The 12,620-nt window shown below is 50.4% G+C and overlaps 1 protein-coding gene across 4 annotated transcripts in view; it reads left to right on the top strand.

Moving 5' to 3' along the window:
• Positions 1–12,620, top strand: part of FAT1 (FAT atypical cadherin 1) — a 120,605-nt gene that overhangs the window by 9,723 nt on the left and 98,262 nt on the right. For all 4 annotated transcript variants that reach the window (XM_045588932.1, XM_045588933.1, XM_036458997.2 and 1 more), the window contains exon 2: positions 9,034–12,332. In XM_045588932.1, coding sequence (XP_045444888.1) covers positions 9,056–12,332 — 3,277 coding nt within the window. In that variant the 5' untranslated portion in view covers positions 9,034–9,055. The remainder of the gene's footprint in view (positions 1–9,033; positions 12,333–12,620) is intronic.

Consider the following 12,620-nt stretch of genomic DNA (forward strand, 5'->3'; position numbering starts at 1 on the left):
CGGCAAGTTATCCAGAAGATCTAGTTAATATAATGAGTCAAGGTGGCCTCACTAGACAGTAGATTTTTCAATGTAGACAGAGCAGCCTTATATTGGAAGATGCCATCTAGCATTTCATAGCTGGAGAAGAGAAGTAATGCCTGGCTTCAAAGTTTCAAAGGACAGGCTGACGCCCTCGTTGGGGGCTAATGCAGCTGGTGACCAAGTTGAAGGCGGTGCTCATTTATCATTCTGAAAGTGATAGGGCCCTGAGGAATTACGCTAAGTCTGCTCTGCCCGTGCTCTCTTAAGTGGAACAACGAAGCCTGGATGGCAGCACCTGTGCTTATAATATGATTTACTGAACACGTGGAAAGGCAAAAGTAGGTTTACAGTTGTGAGTATGCAAAACTCAGAGTTTAATTCTTACATTTATTACTATTTATAATGCCAGACTTTATATATTTACAGAATTGGTATGAAAGCATGGAAGAGAATCGGGAAAAGTGTGCCCTTGATTCCCCATATGTTATAGATTGCCTCTGTGTTCTGGGCAGCCTGTGACAATACAGAAGGCACAAGGGTGCTAGGGATTAGAGATGAATAGTGTCAAAAGTGACCCCAGGTCCAGGAGGTGAGCACTGGGGAAAGGTCATTTGAGTTGGCCTTGGCTGGTGGTGCCGGAAGGAACTTTCTGTTGCTGGGTGGACCTGCGATCCTGTGGGACAGGTGAGGGCGGAAGTCAGCTCTTTAGAGGGGAGGGAGTTCTAGGGAAGTCAAGGTAGCACAGGAAACTACTTCTTTTTGGAACTCTTTGCCAGTGAAAGAGAGAGATAGCGTGTTGGTTTGAATGAAGTTTATGGTTAAGTAGGGATGAACCTGCACTTGTAGACTCTGCAAAGAGTCATTGGAGCGCCATGTTTGAGTGGGAGAGGATTTAGGAAAGAGCCTCAGATGAGGTAGAATTTTAGGGCCTCAAGGATTCCTTTATTTATAGCTGAAGGCGGATTGGGGGGGGATGGGAGGGAATTCCCATCTCTTAGATGTGGGAAGAAGAGAGAATAGGGGAAGAGGATCTTGTAAGAAGAAGAGGAGGGATCTTCTACCTGGTCACTTTCATTTTCTTATTGTACACTAGAGGCCTGGTGCACAAAATGTGTGCACTGAGTGGGGATGGGGGAGGCCCTCAGCCCAGCCTGCACCCTCTTGCAGTCTGGGAACCCTTGGGGGATGTCCAGCTGACGATTTAGGCCCCCTAGTGGGCCTAAGCCATCAGACGGACATCCTTAGCGCTGCTGTGGAGGCAAGAGAGGCTCCAGCCACCACCGCTTCGCTCACCAGGGCTTCTGGCTGAGCAGTGCTCCCCCTGTGGTAGCACACTGACCACCAGGGGGCAGCTCCTGTGTTGAGCCTCTACCCCCTGGTGGTCAGTGCATGTCATAGCGACCGGTTGTTCTGCCGTTCAGTCTATTTGCATATTAGCCCTTTATTATATAGGATTGAACGTTCACATTGCTCACCCATTATTCAGTGAGATACCTGGATGTGTACCAGAAATACACAGAAACCGTGTCCTTTGACCTGTACTAAAACCTTATTAATTCAGGCTTGGCAGAATTGGCCAGTGTTCATTACTGCTTACCCTGCCAAAACATCATTTGAATGATTTCTGTTTGCAGAGAAAAATAGGTCCAGAGAGATCATCTTCAATCACAAGAGGTACACAGACTGTCTGCCTCTGTGGGCAGAGCTTGCCTTGGAGTGTGGATGAGGAGAAGGTGTTGGAGGATGAGCGGGAGATGGCGGTCGTGACAGCGAGGAAAGAGAGAGAAGGGGGCAGCTCAGGGCCGCCTGGTCCCGCCGGAAACACACCCACAGCCCTTGGTCGCCTGTCTCGTGTCTCAGGTCACAGCAGCACGGAAAAGCCAGAAATAGTCATCTTCGAAATGCTCACAGACATGTTTTATGGGCTCCTGCAGCCGGTAAATTACATGGTACATTTTACAGGGAGGCTATTTAAAAAGCGAGGAAGTCTGTTTAACTTTTTCTGCAGGGCGAGAAAACTTTAAAAAAAATTATTTGGGATTAGTTAAATCATGCAAATGCTGACATTCACTTTCTGAGAGAGCGGTAACGTGCTGAGGAGAGAGGTTGGTGGTAGTTTTTCCCTGTCAGCATCAGTAGTTTAAGGACTGTTTTCGGTTAACTTGGAATCGGTTGTTGATCATCTGAAGGCAATATGGGAATTAAGTTATTGCTAGAGCAATCAGACTTATGGCAGCAACAATAAAAACTTAACAATGCACAGAGTTACCAGAAGCAGTTAAATATACACTGAGCCTGAGGCTGCTGTTCAATGCTGGGTTCATAGCTGGGCCCCCACCCAGTTTTATTGAAAAATGTATTAAGATTGCTTAAAAAATTTAGTATGCGCCCAGACAATAAAGATCTACCCATTAATTTTTTTCAGTGTGAGAACGAAAGCTTTTAAGAGTCCTGCCTATGACTATTATAATGTAATTAGAAAATGCAGATTTTCTCCCCTGATATAAATGTTATCTGGAAGCTGTGAATTAATTATAGCTGAGTAACAAATAGGCTTTCTTAGGGAGATGCAAAGCTTTTATTTGACTCCTCTATTAAGTGACTTTAGAGAGCATAAAACATCTATTTAATATACAATATTTTAAAAAAGGAGTATTTAATGTCATATTTTGTTTCTATTTGAAAATGCAGTGATCGTCCTTGCAATGTAGACATCTTTAAAAAATACTCAAAAAATGTGACGCCACTGAAACCGAACGTGAAACTCTAACTTTGAGTGGTCCGTTACCTTCTAGCTGCGTCCCTGGACTTGGTAGGGATGGGAGCTGCAGGAGACAGGAGGAGGATCATGGGGTTCTCGGATGTTGTTGCGTGTTTTTATCATACGTGCAACAGAAAAGTTTAGCATTGCTCCTCTATTGCATCGAGAGCTAGAATGACTAAATAATACATATACGACACCGAGTAGATGTGTGTGTGTGGATAACCCTGTGTGCCACGCAATGCCCGGTTTCCCAGCACAGGAAACTCCTCTGAATCTGCAGCTTTCCACCTAAACATGCAGCCAGGTCCTCAGCACGGGGCTGGGTTCTGATCTGGGAAGACTGTGCAGTCACAGGAATTGATTGGATCTCTTTACAATGAAGCTCTCCCTAATGAAAACATAGGAGCATATTAATAGCTGAGCTCTACCAGAAAAAAAAAAATTGTTTTTCCCTTCTTTTTGCATTTTCAAGGATCCTGAGCTAAAGACAGGTAAGCTTTGGACCCGAGGCCCTTTTCCCTAAAGTCTGCCCTGGGTGAACATTCTTTGTGTTCCCTTCCGGGACTGCAAGTTCCAGTAGCTGGTCCCCTTCTCAATATCAAAGGATAGCCTTTGGCTAAAAGGGGTTTTTGAGTTTAATTTTCATGAGCACTCGTGCTCTAGGTGATAATGTACTGTTTAGGCTTTTTAGATGACATGGTATTATGGTATTGGTATCTTCATTCCCTTCAGCTTAATTGTTTGTTATGCATAGCATAGCAGCCATAGTTTTTTATTGTTTTTTGATCAGGGCATTTTATAGTGAAACCTGAGTTCACTGTTCTTGGTTATATTACTGCAAGGTTAACAATAGCTCCTAAAAAATGGCCTTTTTTTTTTTTTTTTTTCCTGATCAAAAGAACTACCCTTAGTCATTTATTCTCATTGCCCTGGCATTCGGTTAGCCAGCTTTGCTCAGAACACTCAGAGTCTTTAAAGGTCTTGGTTAATAACGTGGTGCGGTCAGTTGCTTCCAGCTGTGCTGGGTCCCGCGAGAAGGGTGGTGGGTGAGCTGAGAGAGGTAGGTGACTGAGGTGTTTGGGGATCCCGATGTGGGAAGGAAGGGGGTGCTGGCGGAGTTGTGGCTGGAGTGAGTGACTGAAATGCATGGCCATAGAACAGCTGTAGAAACTTGACATGTTTGGTGTTTTCCTAGTGACCTGTAGGGGTAAGGGAGGACATTGGGGGGTGTAAAGAGGGTATCCAGGACCTCTCAGTGGTGGTGGTGGTGGTGGGGGAATAGCAGCAGGGCATGAACTGTATGGGTCCTTCATATCCAGGTTCTAAGGTCAGGCTTCAGATGTTCAGGAAGACTGATCTCCTTATGTCTCCATCCCACCCCCATTTCTTGCTTCTCCTTCCTCAGCTGCTGTCTCCTTCGCTGGTTCTTCTCCTTTGCTGTCTTCTAAATCTTGGGGAGCAACGGGGATTGCTTTCTTCTCTATCTGGGTGGCTGTCCATTGGTGATCTCGGTCTTGGGGTTTTCGATACCATCTTCTATATTCTGACCATTCTCACATTGATGTCTCCAGGCTGGCCCCTGCCACACAGCTAACCGCCCGTTTAATATTTACAGCAGGCATTTCCACCTTGACTCGTCCAAAGCGGAACTCCTCATCTTCATCTTACTCCCTTCAACTTATTCTTCCTCCCTCTTTTAGTACCTGACAGTTTTCTTACTCAGCACACCACACTTGGAATCTTCTCCGATATTTCTTTCTCTCTTTCTCCCCTCCCCTCCCCTCTGCCTCCAGTTCTTCAGCAAATTATGAAATAGATCCACAGTTTGACCACTTCTCCCCATCTGCCTCCACCGTCACCACGTTTGGGCTAAGCCACTGTGGCCGCTCACCTCGAACTGGCCTCCCTCCAGCTTTGCCCTGGCCACCCTGCATTCTGTTCCCAACACAGGCACCAGAGCCACCCTTTTCACTTTAGGTAGGGCATGTCACTCCCTGTTCAAAAATCCTCAAGTAAAGTTCAAAGTCCTAAAAGTCACCTTTCCTCCTGATCTGAAGGAATGATTGAGTAAACACACAAGTGAGAGAGACTAGGCAAATCTCCCCAGGAGAAGAAGCCTATCTAATAAAAGAGGGAATATGCTAATTGACCCTCACACCATCGCAAAGATGGAGGCACCCACAGCCAATAAGGAGGGAATATGCTAATTGCCACGTCTTCAAAGATGGTGGTACCCAGTCCCCTTAACCCTCAACCTCCCAGGGCTGGCCCAAGGTGCAGGCAAACCTCAGATGGCAGCTGCCCAGCCACCCAGGGCCTCCCGAGGCTTAGGTAACCAGGGCTGACTGAGGCTTGTGCTGCCGGCAGTGGCAGCAGCAGAGGTGTTGAGGGCTCCTGGACTGTGAGAGGGGGCAGGCCAGGCAGAGGGACACCCCCCCCCCCCCCACTGCCAGTGCATGAATTTTCATGCCCAGGCCTCTAGTTCTAAATAATTGATGAAGCATACCTCTCTTCCCTTAAGTTTTAGCTGAACATAAGAGTAACTTCATCACGGAGAAACCTGACAAGCACTACTTAAGTAACTGAGCAAGATCAGCATCAATGTGGAGAAGTTATGGTGATGGGATGTGATTAATATGACACTTCACCCCCTCCCCCAGACACACAGCCCCAGTTACTCATGGGAAGAACATCAGGCAAATTCCACCTGAGGGACATTCTACAGAATATATGACCCGTACTTCTCAAAACTGTCCAGGTCATTAAAAATAAGGGAAATCTGCCGAAACCGGTTTGGCTCAATGGATAGAGCGTCGGCTTGGGGACTGAAAGGTCCCGAGTTTGATTCCAGTCAAGGGCATGTACCTTGGTTGCTGGCACATCCCCAGTAGGGGGTGTGCAAGAGGCAGCTGGTCGATGACTCTCTCTCATCCATGTTTCTAACTCTATCTCTCTCCCTTCCTCTGTAAAAAATCAATAAAATATATTTAAAAAAAAAAAAAAAGGAAATCTGAGAAACTGAGTCCAGAGGCGTTGGAGATATGGTGACCCAGTGTAGTGTGGTGGGCTTGGGCTGGGATCTCGGGACTGAAAGAGGGCCTTGGGATTTAAATAGTTGATAACAGTGCATCACATTCGCTCATTGGTTGTGGCAAAGGTACCATAATAACGTGAGATGTTACCCATAGGGGAAACTGGCCTTCCTAACTTCTCTGTAAATCTGAAACTTTGCTAAAATTGATGGATTATATAAAAAATGGTTCACTTCCTGTCCTCCCCTCCCCCATGTGCTCTAGCCACAAGAGTCTCTGCTGTTTCTCTAACTAGGCTTCTCTACTGAAGCATGTTTTGAGCCCAGTATATATCTGAAGACACTTTTAGTCGGTGGGGAAGAGATGCTACAGGCTGGTCATGGGTGGAGACCAGGAATAATACTAACATCCTATAATGCATGGGGCAGCCCTCTAAACCTTACTCACCTCCCAAAATCCAAAATGTCCATAGCGCTGAGGCCGAGAAACCCTGGATCTTCTGAATTTAGGGTTCTCTCTTTCCTTCAGGTTACTGACCAGTGTCTCTTGCCCTGCTTTATTTATTTTTCTCCTTAGCACTTAATAGCCAGCATCCGATATGCGATATGCATGGTTTTCTCGTTTGTCTCCAAGGAAATGTATCACCATGGGGGTTTATTGGTAGGTTGTTCGGTTCACTTTTATAACCCCAGCACCTACAACCGTTCCTAGCACGTAGTAGATGCTCATTTAACCAGTTAACTGCCATAAGCATTGGACCTTTTTAAATTAAATTTAAAATATCGTGGCAGTTAACTGGTTAAATATTTGTTGATTGAATCAAATAATTGATGAAGGGAGTGAATGAAAAAGAAAACATATACTTATGCCAAAAAATTCGGATAGGAAAGTGAAAATGTGAACATTTCTCCAGCCGCCGAGTCTCCAGAAGTTACCACAGTTAACAATTTATTTTTTAATTTGTGCCCCGAATGTTTCAGTTCAGTTTTAAGCACATTCATGTACTCTGCACACAATTTATCTCTGGCCCATTTTTTTTTTTTTTCCCCAAACATACATGGGATCAGTTTAGATTTTCCAGTTAATATATCTGGACATCTTTACATATCGACATATACTAGTGGAGTGCGTTCTTACTCCTTTTAATGCATAATATTTTATAGATAGAATTAAGCAAAAATTTTTCAGTTGCTTACAATAGAATCCTGGTATAATATTCTGTTGTAAAGTGGGTAACAGTAATTATGTATTTCCTAAAACAAAGAAATGCTTATTTAACATCATCTCTCTGAGTGTTCTTTAAAGCATTTTGTGTATATGTTTATTTCCTCCTCATTTGTAAATACCTCAGGATGGGAATCTGCACGATCTGTTCCATAGCAGGCTGGCAGTACCTGGGGGCGGGATGGAATTAAGTTTTCACTTGTTTTGATAAAATTACTGGATCATTACAAAATATTAAAGTTTCACTGGGTTGTAGACATGATGACTAAATTAAGAATAAATAGTTCTGGGAGGAGATGGCTTTGTTATTTTGTTTAAATGAGAATTTCTCTTTCAGAGGCCAGGAATCTAATTTCCCTCCTTCCCTTGCCGAGCTGAGGGTATGATGATATCTGAAGAACAGGTTAGGGTGCCCAACTTGAACCTGATTCAGTATCAATTACGCTTCTAATTGCTTTCAGCATATCTGGCCTTTTCCTTTTTCCCCCTGATGAAATGGGCAATGGGGCAAAGCTGGCAGTAGCCAGCTGAGCTGAGATACTGTAAGTGAATGCTGCCATTTCCATGTGGCCGTTAAAGCAGCCCTCCAGGCTGCTGTCCCTTCCACCTCCGGTAGTGTTCACACTCCGTGACTGGCCACTCTGCCAAGGGTCCAGCCCTGTCCTCGCCTCAGTGCTGGCATGTTTTGTGAAGCTGCACTGAGGTACAAGGTGAGTTTGCTGGCATTTAGGCGAACAGATGGTGGAGAAGTAATTGTTCTGCTCCCCTGCCAGACCTCAGCCGTGGAGTTCCGCCCTTCCAGCCGTCTCCCTCTGACCTGCAGTGCCTACCTCCTCGTTGCATTGATTGGGCATTAGCTTAGCGATTTGGCTCTGTGTGTGTGTGTGTGTGTGTGTGTGTGTGTGTGTTGTGTCCTGGTGACAGGCTGTTCAGTGCCCTCAGGACAGTACTGGTTGTTGACAGTGGAAGTGAGAAGACGTTGGTCAGATGTGCTTGGTGGACTGGGAGAGGCAAAGTTCTGTTCATCACCAAACAGCGGGTTTTCCTTTTGTAAACTGACTTTTTTTTTTTTTTCCTTTTTTTTTTGGCTTGTGGTGGTTCAGAGATGTCCTCAGTGTGACACTTGAGTGATATAATTATTTTAATACACATAAGTTGTTGTTGAGCACTGAGACAGTAAACCCTCCCATTATGTAGGGAGTGAACTTGTAATCGCGTAAAGAAATAGTTTCAGGATAAATTCTGGGAAATGAGACTGCACGCTGTCATTATGAGAGGTGATATACAGCCACCGTTGAATGTTTTGTTGTTTTACATTTAGTTGTCCGAAGCTTCCCATGCTTAGGAGAATGTAGTAGCATGAAGTTGGTGAGCCTTTGAGCATTGTTGTATGTAAATAAATCGAAACAATGTACTTATCCTTCTTTTTAACAATTGCTTATTCGGTATTTGCCTTGAAGATTTAAGTATAAGAATACACGTTAGTTTGTATAGTTGCCAATCTTTCATCTGATGCACATTAGTATTCTTTTATTTGTTTTTTTAAATTAATTTAAGAGAGGAAGGCAGAAGGAGAGAATGATAGAAGCATCGACAATGAGAGAGAATCATTGATTGGCTGCCTACTGGGGTTTGAGCCCACAACCTAGGCCTGTGCCCTGACCAGGAATCGAACTGTGACCTCCTGGTTCATATCAACCATTGAGCCACAGCAGCCAGGCACTTACTAGGATTTTTTAACTTGAGTCATTAAAATATGAAAAAAAGTGTATCCTTAAACTTAGTATCTCTAGACATGTAAGGGTTGATATACCTATATGGTAAAACAGGAAAAAAAAAATCTTCAGCCACTGCATTCATTCATATTCCACAAAGATGGAAAACGCTTTATTAAAAATCTGGGGTCTAAAGCAAAGGGTAAGAAAAACAGCTTACATCCTGTGGTTTGATTTCCCCGAAGTAACGGTTCTGATCTCTCCCTCCCGCCAGGCCCCTGCGAGCGAGCGGAGCGATGGGGAGGCACCTGGCGGCGCTCCTGCTGCTGCTGCTGCTCCTCCAGCACTTCGGACACGGGGACGGGAGCCCCGCGCCGGCCGCAGCCCCGCTGCAGTTCACCCAGCCCCACTACCACGTCACCGTGCACGAGAACTCCGCCGCCAAGACCTACGTCGGGCATCCCGTGAAGATGGGCATTTACCTCGCCAGCCCGTCCTGGGACGTACGGTACAAAATCGTCGCGGGGGACAACGAAAACCTGTTCAAGGCGGAGGAGTACGTCCTCGGCGACTTCTGCTTCCTGAGGATCAGGACCAAAGGCGGGAACACCGCGATCCTCAACAGGGAGGTGAGGGACCACTACGCCCTGGTGGTCAAAGCCGTCGAGAAGAACACCAACGCCGAGGCGCGGGCGGCGGTCCGGGTGCAGGTGCTGGACACCAACGACCTGCGCCCGCTGTTCTCGCCCACCTCCTACAGCGTCTCCCTGCCCGAGAACACGGCCCTGAGGGCCAGCATCGCCAGGGTCAGCGCCACGGACGCGGACATCGGCACCAACGGGGAGTTCTACTACAGCTTCAAGGAGCGGACGGACATGTTCGCCATCCACCCGACCAGCGGGGTGGTGGTGCTCACCGGGAGGCTGGACCACGCCGAGAGCCCGCTCCACGAGGTGGAGATCCTGGCGGCGGACCGCGGCATGAAGCTGTACGGCAGCAGCGGCGTCAGCAGCCTGGCCCGGCTGGCCGTGCACGTGGAGCAGGCCAACGAGTGCGCGCCCGCGGTCACCGCCGTGACCTTGACGCCGTCCGAGTCCGACGGGGACCCCACCTACGCGGTCGTGACCGTGGAGGACTGCGATCGGGGCGCCAACGGCGAGATAGCGTCCCTGAGCATCGTGGCCGGCGACGCCCACCAGCGGTTCAGGACGGTGAGGGTCTCTCCGGGGAGTAAAGAGTACAGAGTCAAAGGCACCAGCGGTGGCGGCGGCGACATCGACTGGGACGGCCATCCCTTCGGCTACAACCTGACGCTCCAGGCCAAAGACAAAGGCTCGCCTCCCCGCCTCTCCGCCGCGACCGTCATCCGCGTGGCTTCTCCCCGGTTCCGCGCCGGGCCCGTCCGGTTCGAGAAGGATGTGTACCGGGCGGAGATCAGTGAGCTGGCGCCCGCCAACACCCCCGTGGTCATGGTCAAGGCCACGCCTCGGTATCCCCACCTGAGGTACGTCTTCAAAAGCGCGCCCGCCAAAGCCAAGTTCAGTCTGAACCCCACCACGGGCCTCATTTCCATCCTGGAACCGGTGAAGAGGCAGCAGGCGTCCCACTTTGAACTGGAAGTGACCACCAGCGACCGGAAAGCCTCCACCAGGGTCCTGGTCAAAGTCTTAGGGGCCAACAGCAACCCCCCGGAGTTCACCCGGACATCCTACAAAGCGTCCTTCGACGAGAACGTCCCCGTGGGCACCACGGTCCTGCGGGTGAGTGCCGTGGACCCCGACGAGGGCGAGAACGGGTACGTGACGTACAGCATTGCCAACCTGAACCCCGTGCCGTTTGCCATCGACCACTTCACCGGGGCCGTGAGCACCTCCGAAAGCCTGGACTACGAGCTGATGCCCCGGGTGTACACCCTGAGGGTGCGGGCGTCGGACTGGGGCGTGCCCTACCGCCGGGAGGTGGAGGTCCTGGCCACCCTGACCCTCAACAACCTGAATGACAACACCCCCTTGTTTGAGAAGATCAACTGCGAGGGCACCGTCCCCCGGGACCTGGAGGTGGGCGAGCAGATCACCACCGTGTCCGCCATCGACGCCGACGAGCTCCAGCTGGTCCGCTACCAGATCGAAGCCGGCAACGAGCTTGGTCTGTTCAGCCTGAACCCCAGCTCCGGGGTGCTGTCCTTAAAGCAGTCGCTGACGGAAGGTCTGGGGGCCAAGGTGTCCTTCCACAGCCTGAGAATCACAGCCACGGATGGGGAGCACGTCGCCACGCCGCTGTACATCAACCTCACGGTGGCGGCCAGCCGCAAGCCGGCGCACCTGCAGTGCCAGGAGACCGGGGTGGCCAAGATGCTGGCCGAGAAGCTGCTCCAGGCCAACAGGCTGCACGGCCAGGGGGAGGCCGAGGAGGTCTTCTTCGACTCCCACTCTGTCAACGCGCACGCACCGCAGTTCGGCAGCGGCCTCCCCGCGGGCATCGAGGCCAAGGAGGACCTTCCCGTGGGCGCCGGAGTCCTCCTCCTGAACGCCACCGACCTGGACACCGGCTTCAACGGGAAGCTGGTGTACGCCATTTCCGGGGGGAACGAGGACAGCTGCTTCGCCATCGACATGGACACGGGGATGCTCAGGGTTTTATCTCCCCTGGACCGGGAGACCGCAGACAAGTACACCCTGAACGTCACCGCGTCCGACCTCGGCCTGCCGCAGAAGGCGGCGTGGCGTCTGCTGGATGTCAGCGTTCTGGATGCCAACGACAACGCCCCCGAGTTTCTGCAGGAGAGCTATTTCGTGGAGGTGAGCGAGGACAAGGAGCTGGGGAGCGAGATCATCCAGGTGGAGGCCGTCGATCAAGATCTGGGGCCAAACGGACACGTGGCCTACTCCATCCTCACCGACACCGATCAGTTCTCCATCGACAGCGCGACGGGGGTGGTGAAGGTGGTGCGGGCCCTGGACACCGAGGCCCAGCCGGTGCATTACCTGAAGATCGAGGCCAGGGACCAGGCCACGGAGGAGCCCCGGCTGTCCTCCACGGTGCTTCTCAAGGTCTCCGTGGAGGATGTCAACGACAACCCCCCCAGGTTCATCCCGCCCAACTACCACGTGAAGGTGCGCGAGGACCTCCCCGAGGGCACCGTCGTCATGTGGCTGGAGGCCTACGACCCCGACCTCGGCCCGTCCAGCCAGGTGAGGTACAGCCTCCTGGACCCCGGGGAAGGCCACTTCGACGTGGACAAGCTCAGCGGGGCGGTGAGGATCGTGCAGCAGCTGGACTTTGAGAAGAGGCAGGCGTACAACCTCACCGTGAGGGCCAAGGACCGAGGGAAGCCGGTGTCCCTGTCGTCCACGTGCTACGTGGAGGTGGAGGTGGTCGACGTGAACGAGAACCTGCACCCGCCCGTGTTCCCCAGCTTCGCGGAGAAGGGGGCGGTGAGGGAGGACGTCCCCGCGGGCTCGTCCGTGATGAAGGTGTCCGCCCGGGATGAGGACGCGGGGAGAGACGGGGAGGTCCGCTATTCCATCAGAGACGGTTCTGGCGTCGGGGTGTTCAAGATAGACGAAGAAACAGGTAACCGTGTCCCCCATTTCTCTGCTTGGTCTCCCCTCCCGTTTTTTCTGCAGTGACCCCTGGCCTGTGCTGGCTCCTTCACGGTCCCCAGGCCTCGTAGGGTTGGGGGTAGCAGTGGCCGTGCCCGCGCATGCTTCCTGTCCTCCTGCAGGCGTCTGTATGTAGAGCACATGTGTCAAACACAAGGCCCGCGGGCCAAATCCGTCCCGCCAGGCCTTGCAATGTGGCCCGCACCGCGCTGTCATCACTGCACTCCGCTGCGTTTCCATCACAATGACAGTTTATGAC

This window comes from Pipistrellus kuhlii, unplaced genomic scaffold, assembly GCF_014108245.1.
Source record: "Pipistrellus kuhlii isolate mPipKuh1 unplaced genomic scaffold, mPipKuh1.p scaffold_m20_p_3, whole genome shotgun sequence".
In the NCBI taxonomy this organism is placed as follows: domain Eukaryota; kingdom Metazoa; phylum Chordata; class Mammalia; order Chiroptera; family Vespertilionidae; genus Pipistrellus; species Pipistrellus kuhlii.